This window comes from Diadema antillarum, unplaced genomic scaffold (genome assembly GCF_040938485.1).
Source record: "Diadema antillarum isolate AM-2024a unplaced genomic scaffold, OU_Dant_1.0 seq00000472_RagTag, whole genome shotgun sequence".
Classification (NCBI taxonomy): Eukaryota; Metazoa; Echinodermata; class Echinoidea; order Diadematoida; family Diadematidae; genus Diadema; species Diadema antillarum.
Window position 1 is genome coordinate 1355531 of NW_027271440.1, and position 15674 is coordinate 1371204.

Consider the following 15674-nt stretch of genomic DNA (forward strand, 5'->3'; position numbering starts at 1 on the left):
AAACTTTTCTGCATTCTAGATACCAATCTCTCATGAAACCATGAATACCCAAAACCACCTAAGCTTTGTTGGAGTGTGTTTACAGTAAGGTGTAAAAATCCACTGCATTCACTGCCAGTGAAAAGACACTTTTCAGTTCAGTTTTACTGGGAGATTCTAGCTGCACCTCGTATGCCATCATATATGTACTTGAGTTCAAATATCAATCATTAACATATTAAATTATTGACATGATAATTACACAATGATTAACCCTAAAGTGGCTTTACAGGAGAAAACTGTATGTCAACAGTTTTGATTACATTCACAAATCAATGAATCAATGAAAGTTACCATGTTCGTGGTTCTCATCACATTGAAATACCGGGAATATGTAAGATTGCTTGCCTGAGACTCCCACTTCGGGTAACTTGATACAGGGGCTGCCAGCCAGTAACGAGCTTAGTACATAATAACATTATATCCCTCAAAGTAGAATGAATGCAGAAGATGCTGCTGAGAAAATGAGACGTGTGAAGGTCAAAAACACAGCAGTGTTCACATGTTTGCCGGGATAGCTACAAAATGACTCAAAGGTCAAGGTAATGTCGAGGTTTGCCTTGCGTCACTATATCAGCACCTTTCTGAGGCCAGCATAAACGATGATAGGATCAAACATCTCAACTTGCCCAGAGAAGTGGAGGGAAGCAGGCTTCGGTTGGATATACATGACCAACAGCAGTGAGACATCTCCACAAAAACCCAAACCTTGATGAAAGATGTACACAGCCCTTCAGCGTTCTTCACTCACAAAAAGAATTAACAGACATGGGAGCTTCTTTGCTCTGTGGAATAGAGAATTACAGGGCATTCAGACGCAAAAAATTTATACTAGAACGGTACAGCTATACCAAAATGGTATAGCTATATGATGAATTTATACGTCTGAACGCTGACTAACGAAACGACGTATAACGAAACGACGTATAGCGAAACGACGGTCAGAGCATCGTTTCGAACTAGAACTCGATAACGAATCAGCATTCCATGTCCGTCTGAACGTATGGCGACCATAGAACGGTATAACTGGGCGGGGCTTAATGGGAGCGCGCACGAAAGGTGACCCCACAGCTGTCACTCATGACTATAACAGCATGTGTAGTGGGAAACTGCACATCTATACGACGTTTCCCAGAACGGTCGAAATTAATGTCTGAACGGTCTGTCGGCTATACGATGATTCTTTATACGTCGTTTCGTTATCGAGTTTTGGTATAAAATGGCATGCGTCTGAAAAGGGGGTTATTCTCAAGACCTTCGTGGAAGCAGACATCGATGACAAAGCATCGAATCACACAATCTATTCCCAACTTTTTGCAATAAAAAAGGAAATAAAATCTGGACATTTTAGCTGTTCTGTAAAGGAGAACTCTGCCACAACTGCCAGCAGCACACAGCAGAGACAGTCAAGGTGAATTTCCAATAATTAAAGGGAGGCAGTCCTGAGCATTTTTACTGTACTTATAATAAAGAAGTGTACACAATAAAACCTTTCAACAGCTTTTAATGCAAGGAAATCCACCACTGTCTCCGTACGCAATTTTTGAAAAATAATTCCAGCATGCGATGAAGGTAAGGCCCAAATCGTGGGTTGAAGGTAGTGCCTTTAGAAAACCACTTTTAAGTGTTTCAAAATGGTCATGTATGATTCATCATAAAATGCGACAATATGCGGTTTCATTATTTTGAAATGAATTGTTTTATGCTTAGTTACATACATATTCACCACTGCAGATTCACACTTTTCAATTGAAATATATGTGCTTGTTTGGTGATTTGAAAGTTTGTTTTTGTTGAAAATAGATCACCAGAGATACCAACAACAACATACTTTTTTTTTTTTAATTTGTGAGGACTGCCTCACTGTAACTAAAATGAACCAAATGTAACATGGACACACATTTCCCTTTGATATTAAACACACAGCTCATCAAAGTTAAGATGATGGGGAGAGACCTGGAGCCTTGAGGGAAGATGTCCTCAGTGCTTCAATCATCTCCAAGAAATGTCTAACCCTACTATTTCAATCATCTCTCTCTCTCTCTCTTTTGTAAAGAGTGAGGAAGAGCTGAAGCTAGCATTCATGACCATCAGTTAAGTGGAGTATGCCCCCCAGGCTTCCATTCCATATTTCTCTACAAATCACCTACTGAGAAAACCACTGGGGTTAGAGCTCCAAAGCACTTACATTAACATACTTCTCCTTTTTTTCTTTTTCTTTTTTTCTGCCATTGACATTGCATTGAGAGGCTGGCACTGATACTGCAATTGTGACCAATCAAAGGTGTCAGAGTCAACCTAATTATTGTTAACAGGTGGCCAGGTAAGTGACCATACATCAGAAATGCATGGCCACATACAGTCGCAGCGGACAGGTACAATTAACTCATACCCACCATTTTCATTTTCATTTTGCCGTGACCTCGCTTGTCCCCTGAATGAACGCTTTGCGTATGAGAAACCGCAAGTGCACCTTCCATGCATTCTTGCAGACTCTTAACTGAGAACACTGGAAACTTGGGGTGGCAGCTTTGAGAGCTGGGGGCATGGTGTCCATTTGCATATTCCATCACACTGGTAAAAATACCGACCGAGTACACTGTCTATATATATAATACGTTAAGTTGTTGTTGTTCTCACGGCCTTATGTATTCCCTGTTTTATTCCGGCGTTGCTGGATTGTCTATTTCCTCCGAAGCCGTCAGCTCCGGGCTGCTGCAACCGGTGCCATCGGCCGCGGGAGAGTATCCTGCATCGAACGGCGCGGGTTTCGTCCGCACTCTGCCTCCGTGTCAACGTCGAGGTCGACAAAGAAAAATTAATGAGATAGATGCATAATGCATGATTGTGCGTGATGAAAGAGCCGAGCGTTTTAATATTCACCGAATTCTGCGCTGGACTCCTGCTTTCTCCATCTTTTAGCTTGCAGAGACAGTGGGATACTATAGATAATGGGGTGCAGCGAAATCTGTGTCATCTTTGGCGGACACACACGCGCACACACACAATGTACTCACGGATATGCAGTGTGTGGCCTGCGCCTGGGTATGTATTGACGATACACAAAACACTCTGCGTGAGCGTGAGATGGACTCTCATACGGTAGGTAATACACAGCGCGGTCACAGGGCAATTACGTATAGTTCGCCATTGGCGTGCCCAAATGAAAACAACGAATGCTGTTATTTTATTGTATTTTTGCACAACTACAGGATACTATGCAGCTCAGGTACATCATTGAGTTTACTCTCAAGTCGGGTTTCAGTGTACTCAGACTGTTTAGGACGGCTAAATATCCACTTAACTAAACTTTCTCCGTGCCAATCGTGCCCTTCCATTAGAGATTACACGCCCTGCTGTCCATTCGTTTACTGCAGCTGCTGTAAACATACATATTCATAAGACATGTGCGGACGTTGGTGTAGTCTGTTCGCTTTGCCGACGACCTATTTTTTAAAGTGAAAATAAAACGGGTGGTTCTATGATCCATTAAACCAAGTTTTGTTGATAAAAATAAAAAGGGAGGGAGCAAATGAAGACAAAAATATTCTATTCTTTCTCTCATAACGTGAAAAAAGAAATGTTAAAGAAAAAAAGTATGAGGCCCTGAGACCCATGGATTCCCACGGGTGCCAAATACTTATAAAACCTAATGACTATGATCTCCCCCTCCCCAAATAATAATGATAATAATAATGATAATAATAATGATAATAATATAATAATAAGCAGATAAACGAGTGGGCGGAAGAGACACAAACAGGTGCTGGATTGCTTCAACGTTTGAAATGAAATATTAACGATCATGAAGCTATTTGAACCGTTTATCAAGCGTAGAGTAACCTTGACATGACGGAAAAAAGATATTCACTGTCCTTGACCGATAAACTTTTTTCCTTAATTCTCTTGAGTCATCCCTATGTCGATGAGTTATATAAAATAATAATAAAACCTAATGACTATGATCTCCCCTCCACCCAAATAATAATAATAGTAATAATAATAATAATGATAAAAATCATAGTGTCAAGGGTATCTCCCCATTTCTACAGGAAGTATCTGTGGGCAGAACTTTCGGGGAATCTCATAAGTGTTTTTAGTAATTTTTCCCTGCATGTTTGTTTTTGTTCTTTGTTCTGCAAGGGTGGAAATCTGTGTGTGTTTTTTTTTTTGTGGTGTGTGTGTATGTGTGTGTATGTGTGTGTGTGTGGGGGGGGGGGGAGTGGTGGTGGGTGAGGGACAACAAGACAACCGTTGGACTTCAACGGGTACAGGTAACCCCTTGAATAAAAGCAAGTGGCGGGGTGATCCCAACCAATGGACCGGATTGCCGGGCACGTACTACAAAATTTAATGTAATATTAGATTTCTGGGAAGGGTGGTCATGGGTAGAAGAGAGAACAATTTAACAAAGGAATGAGAAAACATTTTTTTTTCATCAATAAAAATGTGCAAAATCGTAAATGAGAAAAAAAAAATAAAGGCCCTAAGACCCATGGATTTCTACGGGTGCTGCTAGTAATTTAATGGACTATCCAGTTTGGAAAAAAAAGACTTAAAGCTCTATCACTTCTGATTCTAGAGAAGAATATTGCAAATTCTTTAATTTAGGAGGTTTGGGCCCCCTGGGACCCCCAAGGAAAGCATTATGCCCATTCAAATGCTTTCAGATCCTATCCCCCTAGGAATTCTACTTGCCACGTTTGGTGAAAATCCATTATGGTTTGTTTTTTTCAGCATGAAGATGAAAATGTACAATTTAGGTCCACATTTGGATCCCTCCCTCCCAACTCCAAGGGCGGGGGGACAGCCTTGGATCTGCAATGAGCAAACTTGGAACTGCATGTACAGTCATCAATGTACAACTCATAGTAACTTTGCTTTATCACTTCTGGTTCTAGAGATGAAGAATTGTAAATATTCCTTAACGTTGGAGAGGGGTGGGGGGGGGTGGGGGATTGGGCCCCCAAGGGGAACATGGTGCCCTGTTGAACAAATTGAGATCTTAACCCCCTGGCATGCTACCTGCCAAGTTTGGTGAATATTCATCAAGGGGTTTAAAAAAAGAATATGAACATATGTACAATTTAAGACCACATTTGGACCCATCCCACCCATTCCCCTGGGTCCCAAGGAGGGGGGGGGGGGGCCCTGATTCTGCCATGAACAAACTTGAAAGAACAGTTATTAATATACAGACTCATTGTATTAACTTAATAGCTCAATCACTTCTGGTTCTATAGAAAATCTTTAACCCGTTGAGGACGGACTGATTTCGCTACAACACGCATTTCACGTAGACACTTAGCCAAGTATACTTAGGACTCGTCCTCAACGGGTTAAAGATTTCTTACGAGAGGGTAGGTTGGGCCCCCCTGCCCCCCAGATGGGGGCATGGTGCCCAATTTATGGAGTTGAGATTCTATCCTCCTAGGGATGTTACACTGTACCTGCCAAGTTTGGTGAAAATTCATCATGGGGTTTTCAAGAACAAGATGAAAATGTACAATTTAGGTCTCATTAGGACCCCTCCCCTGGGTCCGAAAGGGGGGCACCCCCTTTTTCCGCCATGAACAAACTTGAAACTACAGTGATTAATGTACTAACTTGTAATATCAACTTAGCTCTATCACTTCTGGTTCTAGACAAGAAGATTTTTTTAAGATTCCTTAATTTGGGGAGGGGGGTTGGGCCCCCTGAGGGCCCCCCAGGTGGGGCATGGTGCCCATTTGAACAAATTGAGATCCTATCCCCCTTGGGATGCTACCTGCCAAGTTTGGTGAAAATCAGTCATTGGGTTCTCAAGAAGAAGATGAAAATGTGAAAAGTTTACACACGATGTACGCCACACGCCACACGAAGAGCGATCGCAATAGCTCACCTGAGCCGAACACGATCGTACAAGTTTGTTACCTAGTATGTATCTTTTTACTTAATTCCAAAAAATCACATTTGAGAAGTCATGCGTCTGGATATATCTGGAAATAATCAAAAGATGTGCATTTCTACCTTTGTTCCGAGCACAAATTTCACAATCTTTCCCGCACGCGTAGACATAGCACAGTCCTACGCACACACATTTTTGTGGTGTTCCCATCACAGAAATGTATTGTCATGTATGAATACCATGATTGTAACTCGTACCGGGAACTCGTATTGTTAGTGCAATAAAATCTGTGTGAAGTCCGAGTGATCCAATGTCATGACTTCACAAGTGGTATTATAGCTGATAGATATTTGCATTTTTTTCTTTTATTTAGGCAAGTTCTGATAAATTAACCCGTTGAGGGTGAGTCCCGAGTATACTCGGGCAGGTGTTTATGAGAAATGCGTGTTGTAGCAAAATCAGTCCGTCCTCAACGGGTAAAGTGCTTATTTATGAGGTGCGAGGTCATGGCACATCTGTTTTAAGTCCTCTGCTACTGCATCGATGAATGGACATGCAGTACTAGCACTTGCATTGCACATGTATGCACGGTAGTGTCGATCGGCCAGCTCGCTGGATCGGCATGGAAAGTCCATTCATTCATTTCATGCATACTACATGTATGCACAAACAGGTAAAGTATGAGCTGCACATGGTGAAGGTGACTCTCCATATTGCACAGGAGTAGAAGCTGACGACGCTCGATATGACCATCTACCCAGCACTGCGTCCTACTGCATAACGGCAAATGTTTAGACTGTGCAATCCGCATATTCTATCTGGAATTGATTAGAAAATAACAGTTCTGGTGAGGAAGTGAAATCCCTGCAATTATTTCTACAGATTTTCTTATTATTATTTAGACATAAATGATGGGCAATGGAAGTGTCGCAGCCAGAATTCCTCGCGGTAAAGTAGTTTATGGTTCCGACTAAGCAGTGGAAATAACACATTAAAAATTTGTTACATCAAGCTTTCTTTACATATAATTCTCAAACGCACAAACCTGCCAAAAGAGATTGATAAATCGCCAGTTGTCACTTGTAAGCAAAATAATCATAGATTTGTCATAACATTTATGTCAAAGCAAAGCTTGCAATTTTTTCTATAGCTTTGCTCATTGCATGTCCAGCATAAGAAAACTGTATCAAACAGTTATATGGAGATGAACATCAGAATCTATTCCCAGAGCATGCCTCTGTGGCAGTCTCCGAATTATGTTACATGCAGGGGGTTTACACCTGGCGCATAAAGAGTTAACCCGAGGTTCCCGCTAAAGCGGTTCCCGATGAATGGGTGAGTAATGTAATATTTGCCAAGTTTTTTGAAAGTTTGACCGTATGCTTTCAAAAACATCAAAACATGAAAATTGATCCCCAATTTGGTCCCAGCCTCAAAGTGGCCACAAGGGCCCCTGGATCTGCCACTGACAATCTTGAAAGTACACTCACTCACGTGTATTGTATTGACATACATGTAGATGGACAGAATATCCTGCTAATTACCAGTTTCCAACTTATCTGGGCATGCCTGAAATCTACTAAAATAGCGACCTTTGCCCTTGTGTTCGTACGCTGTTTGAATTTGTGTTTTGAATGACAGGATAAAAGATCTTGAAAATATTTGCTCCAGCATTCACACACTTGGTGCTGTGCATATCGTCAAGCTATTTCTCAAATCATCGTACTAGTGCTAAAATAATCGCAAGATTTCTTGTGATTTGTTTTGCGATACTGAGTGCGCTATTTATTGAGATTTTGATGTCCACACTGGCAAAGCTCTCAAGATTTAGACAAGTATGCAAATCTTGAGATTTGTATCCCACTAATTCACATCAGCGTGAATCCTACTACAGATTCCTGCTGAGTATGAAGAATATGGCTGGCTGGTAAGAGCTTAATGATGGATGAGGACAAACTGTAGTCAACTGAAGAGTATCTTCCAAAATATCATGGTTGTTGCAGTCAGAACAAATAATCGGTGATTAGAAAAGATACAGATCTGCCATGAATGGCAGTGTTGACAAACCCTTCTATGCACCTTCTCAGCTATTGCAAAATAATCAGGCTACTTATAAACATGGAAGCCACTTCAAATGAAAATGTCAACCTTAATTTTGGTAATAACTGCCATCATAGTGATATTTTCTATTATATTCCACATACTAAGAATCTTGCTATAGGATTGTCAAGAGCTGATCACGTGATAAAGCGTAGTTTTGCCCATCACATCACCTGAGAAGAAAAGTTTGTTACACTCTATGTTGATAGTCCCTATTGTTTCGCTGATCTCTTCAGTCCATACAGGCTTTTGTTTCGCTGATCTCTTCAGTCCATACAGTCCTAACGCGAGATGAGTACATGCGAAATAAAAGTGCATTGCACTGTGGACTATCATTTAACTAGGTCACGTGATAGTCCACAGTGCAACTCACTTTTATTTCGGTGCCGCGCAGTGCGCGGAGCAAATTCATTGTTTTGTCATCTACACGCATACGTCTAAAGTAAACTACGTAGCCTAAGCCCTAAGGATACCTAAAGACAGCTAAAACGGTTTGAGATGTGGAATGAAATGGGAATATCTAGAACCCTAGATGTGGAATATAAAGCAAATAATCAACTTTTAGTTTCAGGCAATGAGACAAACTATCACTTCCTCGGCGATCTGAATGTGTACGCTATCTGAATGTGTACGCTATAGCTACATCCAGATCACCTCGGAAGTGATAGTTTGTCCCATCACCTTCACCAACGGTGATTATTTGCTTACTATCTTTTCTTTTTACAACAACACTGCTCCTGAAAGTGACCAAAACTAGCAAATAAAATTGAAATGTAAACAGGACAGGTTGAGCCAGTGGAATGTACAAAATATAGATGAACTAACTGAATGCTGGAGTTACTTTATAACAAAACAAACAAACAAATTGTCACTTTGGTCATGTAATATAACAAGTCTGCACCACGAGACTAAGTACCATTTGTTTTTATCCATCTCATTACGCTTTGTGGATCATTTGACAAGACCGTAAAGAGAGCAAAATATGACAAGAGTAGGGAACAATCGTACCTGACAAGACTGCATTAGCATGGCATAATCTAATACACACCTGGTGATGCCGTAATATATACTGTATCAGAATTTGAGAGCACTTTGTCACATTTAAGCAAATGATAACATAAAAAGGGAATGCAGTTATGCACATATCAACTCATAGCTAGAATTACACTGATTAAATTGCTGCAGAAGAAACAGACAGAAAATCAAAATTTGAGGAAAATTTGTCTTAACTCATCAGTGTTAAGAAATCTTGATATTTGCTGTCATCTTAACTATTCTTTGTTACCCATGTTTATTGTCTATATCTTGCTAACATCTGGTAGAATAATATATTGCCTACAGTCATCAAGAATTTGAGCTCAAAATCAAATTAAAATTCTGAATATTTTCACATCTGAAACCGAATGAACTGCAAAAAAATGCAGCATTTGACATGACTTAGGGAATTCAAAGACGTAACTATTTCTTTCAATAACTATGACTCCTGCAAGTTCTAGACACAGAGGTGCATGGTAACACCAGCATTTGTCAGTGACTGAGCACATTTGAATGACTGCAGTACACTATGGCAGCTTCTATCCTACACAGATAAACATAAAATGGAGGCTTGTACTCATCTGTGAGGCATAAAAGTGCTATGACGGCTAAGGAAAGTGGGGACAAACATTAAAATTCTAATCACAGAAATGCCTCATGATGGAAATGTACACATCATAACCGTCTCCAGTGATTAACCTCCTTTATACTGACTCCATTATTGACAGCAAGCCAAAGTGCAACACCAAAGATAGTTTGCCTGCATCAATCAAAGAGGGTCTCATGGATGCAAAATTGCTATTTCATCTCCAGCTAGGAGTAGAAGCTGAAAGATGGCCCCATGGCTTGGAGATGAGAAACAGTGCATCACAGCATTCCACCTTATGTTAAACTCTTTCCTCCGTGAATCACACTTTGTGAAAGAGCCACTGAACACAGTCATGATAGTTTGCACCTATCAATCATGAGAGAGTGGGTGGTCACACCACTGAGGTTTCCACACTAAAAAGACTTGAGGCCATCTTCACACATACCATTCTGAATCTCATTACAGCCATGCTTGTGATGTGCTTTCAAATTTGTTTCCCCCACTGAAATGGAGCCAAAAAAAGAGAAAAAAATCCTATTCCTCTTTAGAAATATTAAAGTTTGGTGATGCAGTGATGAATTATAAACACACTATCTTACATACTTGCCCTGCATAAGCTATCAGATTAATGGCACAATAAATCATCCCTCAACATTCCAACACTGGAAAGTGGGAGAGGCACTAGCCCAGATCAGCCCTATCGGGGATTCACATAAACTATTCAGTCTGCTTCAAAAGAACAAACAGCACAATAAGAATTTCAGTTTAACGAAAGTTTAAAATGAAATGAATGAAAGCGCAAATCACATAGCTTTCCTTTCCTGCATGATTTCATGACAAGTAAAAACCTACAACAACAGCCATAAACATTCAACATACAAGAACACACTGGGGAAGCAGACATCACAACACTTTGAAGGACAATATGTCGGTTGAGAATGAGAAGGGCGTTAAGTTGTCTCGAACACTATGGCTTTAGTGGCCTTTATCATTCTCATCCTGACGAATATGTCTTGAAATTACATCATTAAATCATTCTGGATTTTAAGCTGACCTCTGACCCTATAACTGAAAAATTCCCAAGAAAATATTGTCAGGCAGTGCATGCATATGTGACCCGCTACAACAAAATGATCCTAAAGTCGGGGGAGGTCGATTATTTGAAAATTGCATGATAAAATCCCCTAATATTTCTGCTTTAAATTGATATATAACACATTTTATAAAAATAATCGGCTGCGGAGATATCGATGTTTAAAAGAGAGCATGTCGAGACGTCTGAAAAATCACTGTTTCGAGAAAAGCGCCCTAAAAGTCTTCCTTTCGACGCAATCGCGATCAAGGGACACGCAAGTCAGTTTTCACCTCTGAGCAACCCCCGAAGAGTTCATTCAAGCACATCAGCGTCGGCGGTCTCCTCACCAACCAATCAGTGACCAGGATGTGAGAAGCGGCTGAGCATAGCGCACCCCGCCCGCACACACCAGTCGACTGAGCAGTGTGCGAGCTTCACGCTTCGGTCAGCAGCAAGCAGCAAACTGACCAATGAGATCACTCTGGTCGTTGTTAGGGGCGGAACCTATCTGAGGCGCTCAATCCAAATTTTTGAACCAGTTTCTGCTTCGTTGAAACGCCAAAAAACATGGCTCAGAAAAACGCTATTTTTTGGTCTTTCCTTTGATCATTTTGCTTCAAAATTTCGACAGATGATAGAAGACATGTTAGACTCCAATAATATATCAAAATCAGAAAATCGTAAGTTTTGACCAATTTTAATGCTGACTTCAAACTCGATTTTCACGGCTTCGACCATGCGCGACTTTAGGACCTTTTTGTTGTAGCGGGTCACATATATACTAAAGCCCTTTTTACACTTGTGTTTCTTAACCCCGGACTTTCTCTGACCCAGGACTATCGTTAGTCCCGTACCAATTTTTTCAGCTTTTTACACTGGCCAATTAGTCCCGTACTATCTCTTGTCCGGGGCTAAGGAGAAAACTGACCTTTTTACACTCGTATTTCTTAGCCCCGGACTTTCCAAACCACATGAATATTCATGATTAAGCTGCGTACTGTACACGTACACGCACGCACCAGCAGCACTTGATTACCTCGTTTCTGATTGGTCAGTGAGGGTCAGACTTCGTCTCCGTCACTTAGACCAGGATTATTTTTTTCGTTCTGTTTACACTCACTTGCTTGGCACCGCAGTTGCGGTGCTAACCCTGCTATTTTGCAGGGCCAGATAGTACCTGACTATCGGTGGGGCTAGCCCACTTTGGCAAAAACGAGTGTAAACAGAAAGTGGGCTAAGGAAAGTCCCGTACCAACGGTGGGGCTAAGGCCCCCCCCCCCCCCCCCCCTTAGCCCCACCGTTGGTACGGGACTAAGCAAAAATTTACAAGTGTAAAAAGCCCTTAAGTTTCATGAGGATACCTTGAGCCACTTCTGAGATATGGAGAAAAAGTAAAGTTTAACCCATTTTACTTGACCTTTGACCCCATGGCCAAAAACTTTCCCAAGAGAATCCCTATCTGGTATTGCATATACACAGTATGTTTAATGAAAATACCTTCTGGCATTGTAGAGATGTTGTATGGGGGAAAAGAGAAAATTCAAACAAATTTGACCTTGAACTTTGACCTAGAGCATGCACACACAAAGTCGAAAGGCTCAGCCTTGTCCACTACTACATATGATGTGCATCATACCAAATTTCATTTGGATACCTCAAACAGTTGTTAAGTTATACCCCCTCAAAAAAAAAAAATGATTACAGATGGAAAGACGGACAGACCGACAACTCAAAAACACAGTCAACATCTTGCTACCACGTCCTTGTGTATGTGCAACTTGTATGACCACTGGGATTTTTTATTTTTCATTTTACCATTTTGGCTTTTCATATCAAATAGGGAGCTAGCATATTGTGTCTCAAAATGAATGCTGTGCTCTCCTAATAAATTTACTGATGCTGCGTGAACTAACTCCAAAATAGAGACACTTTTTAGGCAAGGTTGTAGCAAGAAATGGAAAGGAATTACAGAATATGCCTTTAATCTGGAAAACATCCTCTCTGTGTGTTAAGGTTCATGCTCACTATTAACAAGACAAATAAAATAAAACACTTTGAATATGGAAAAACCTGTACCTTGCAGTTTCAACTTTTGATGACCACCAAAAAAAATAGAAATAAAATAAAGAAGAAGAAAAAAGACAAAACTTTGAGCTGGACAAAAGAGAACCTCACATCAATACAACAAAATATGAATTATATCTCTATTAGCATACTCTTCCTTAATTTTGTACCAAATTAGTATCATGGATAAATGAGCACAGTGCTTGCAATTGAAATAAAAAGATATGATTCTAACAAAAGTAAACACATATTACGACTAAAAAATGACCAGACATGAGTTCAATTTCAAAACAAAAACAAACAAAAAATCAAATGTGAGGGAATGGTTGCAGAACTTATTGCTCAGTGTGTGAAGTTATTTCAGTCATAATTCCTGAGCACAAACCAGATGTAGGGCATTCTTAGTTCTGTGACATGCTTCCCATGAAAACAATTCTGCTGTTTCTGCATAAACACAATCGAGCTTAGTGAGCAACAAGAATTGCTTTTGCATTGGCATTGTTGGGGCTTTTTCCATCTTCCAAGACAAATTTGGTGGCTTCAGTATATTTGAAATATCCAGACCCTCAGTGGCCTTGCCCTTTCAATAATTCAGTTTACAAGGTTTCATTCTGCTTCAAGCCATAGCTTGTTTTTCCACAATGCTGGTTTTCTTGAACCTATCATCAGCACACCACAAATATGCACAATGCAACTCAACGACAAATAACACAGAATGCATGACACAACTATACTGACACTATCACAAAGCACAGATCACAAGAAACAAAAAGAAATGCTGGCCAAAGACTACATTTTGATGCACATACTCTGACTCGGATGGCATCACTGGTTGTGAATGGACATGTAAAAGACTAGGAACAGATGGTGGTTGAACTGGTTCACTCCGCATTGCACCTATGTCATGGCTGCCATGGAAACTTTGCAGCCTGCTTCCAAGATACGAATTTTGATTATTAATGGCAGAAAAATTAAGATGCATAACATGCAAAATCATAATTCCATAAGAGGCACATATATTTTAAAAACAAATTAAATTTGATAAAAGAAGATGAAATGAAACAGCCAGTGGCAATTGTGTGCAAATTTTAGACAGGAAGTTACAGAAGTCAAGGAAATATTAGACCAGCATTAGCCAGTTTGGAAAGGATTTTTTTTTTTTCAAATTGAATTTCAAGAGATGAGTTCAAGTTAATTTTGTGTTCCATCAAGTCAAAGAAAAAAATATATGAGCAATTCAATATTTCAGAACATTTTTAGTTTCACAAATGCAAGGAATGAGTATTGATTTGTGTCAAAATGAACATCGAGTAGAATACCACCATTAAACAGACGCAAGGATAACAGGACATGTAAAGATACGCAGACAGAGGAACCACAAACCAGACACGAACACAAAAAAGAAGGTGGTGAGTTCCATGCAGGGAAGATGCCAGCCGTTGTTGGGGGGATTCATAGGGTGGGTACAGGATGTCCATGAGTCAAGGAGATGGAGCCAAGAGCAGAGATGGGTGGATCGGTAGAGCGAAAATTCATATGCAAACAGTAAAACAAAGGACAAATCGAAAAATAAACACAGTGTTGTTAAGGGTAATGATGAAATCCTTATAGCTTTCAGATAACGCAGCATTATATGTATTTTTATGACAATTGTCTAAAACTTTCAGCCATGGATCTTTCGGGATGTAGGATTTCTTGCTTGATAAAAAAAAGAAAAAAAGACTATATATATATATATATATATATATATGGTATCACTCATCATCAGTACTTTACGGCAGATTTCGCGAGACTTATATACTGTCAATGTCTAGAAAAAGACTGAAGGTTACTAGTAAAGAAAACAGTCAAACATGTAATAGAAAACACACAAAAAAACGAATGACTCGCGTTAACTTATTCTTAGAATTGAGATCATTCTCAAATGCCCAAGTATAGCATGGTTATAAAACATTTGCATTCAATATGTTCCCCCGCTTATATTCAGTATTGATAAAAGCAAATCAATGCCTTTCATCTACATGGCTATAGCCTCCATGCTAAACTCAAGCCACCTGTTCACATCCATTAAATTCAAATAAAAGATATCAATATTTAGTGAAATCTTTTATAATCCGTGTCAAACAATGGACAATTCATTAATGTACAAATACGACAAATTCAATCATTGACATCACCTTCAATATGAAACAATCTTAAGACAGCAAACTTATCAAGCAATTAATATGAAATGAGCATTCCTTTTTTTTTTCATGTGAATAGGGTTTGAATGGCGAAAAGCAGATTTCTGAGCATTTAAATGGTGATGAGGGATTGATACAGCCTCAGGGGGGAAAGAGAACATGTAAATAGTGACTTCAGCCTCAGAATACTGAAATTCACTCTGGTGCTGCCTCTTCTATAGAAATGAAAGGTTTGAATAGAAATGGTGGCAAAAGGCATAGTTGTCACAGCAAACTCTGCATGAGACCAGAAAGATATGACAGTAATGACCTAGAAAAAAAAAATCTCACAGGCATGCAAGTACAATCTTTATTCACTAACGTTTTTAAAATATATGTAGTGACTACCATTCCACCCTTTCACAATAAGGAGGTTCACGAGATGGAGTCACAATATTCTTATTCCCTTAGAATCTCATTTTCTTTTACCACACAAAGTGATGTCTATACATTTTTGTCAAAAAATGAAATAAAAAATTGAATTTAAAATTGAATCGAACCCATGTTTGATGCTGTCACTGAAGATATTTGGAGTATATGCCAAGCTGGATCTGCTTTGCAGATAAGAAGATACTTGACTCACGTCTCATTCAGCAGCGGATCCAGGCAGGGGTGCACCGGGTGCATGCCCCCCCCCTTTTTTTATTTTTTTGGTTGAAAAAT

General features: G+C 39.8%; 1 protein-coding gene across 5 annotated transcripts in view; it reads right to left on the bottom strand.

Moving 5' to 3' along the window:
* LOC139733356 (synaptotagmin-7-like) overlaps positions 1-15674 on the bottom strand; it is a 294612-nt gene that overhangs the window by 108445 nt on the left and 170493 nt on the right. For 2 of the 5 annotated variants that reach the window (XM_071644192.1, XM_071644194.1), the window contains one exon: positions 13599-13718. The exons of the other annotated variants lie outside the window; for them this stretch is intronic. In XM_071644192.1, the coding sequence (XP_071500293.1) occupies positions 13599-13718 (120 nt within the window). The remainder of the gene's footprint in view (positions 1-13598; positions 13719-15674) is intronic. 5 annotated transcript variants of the gene reach the window in all.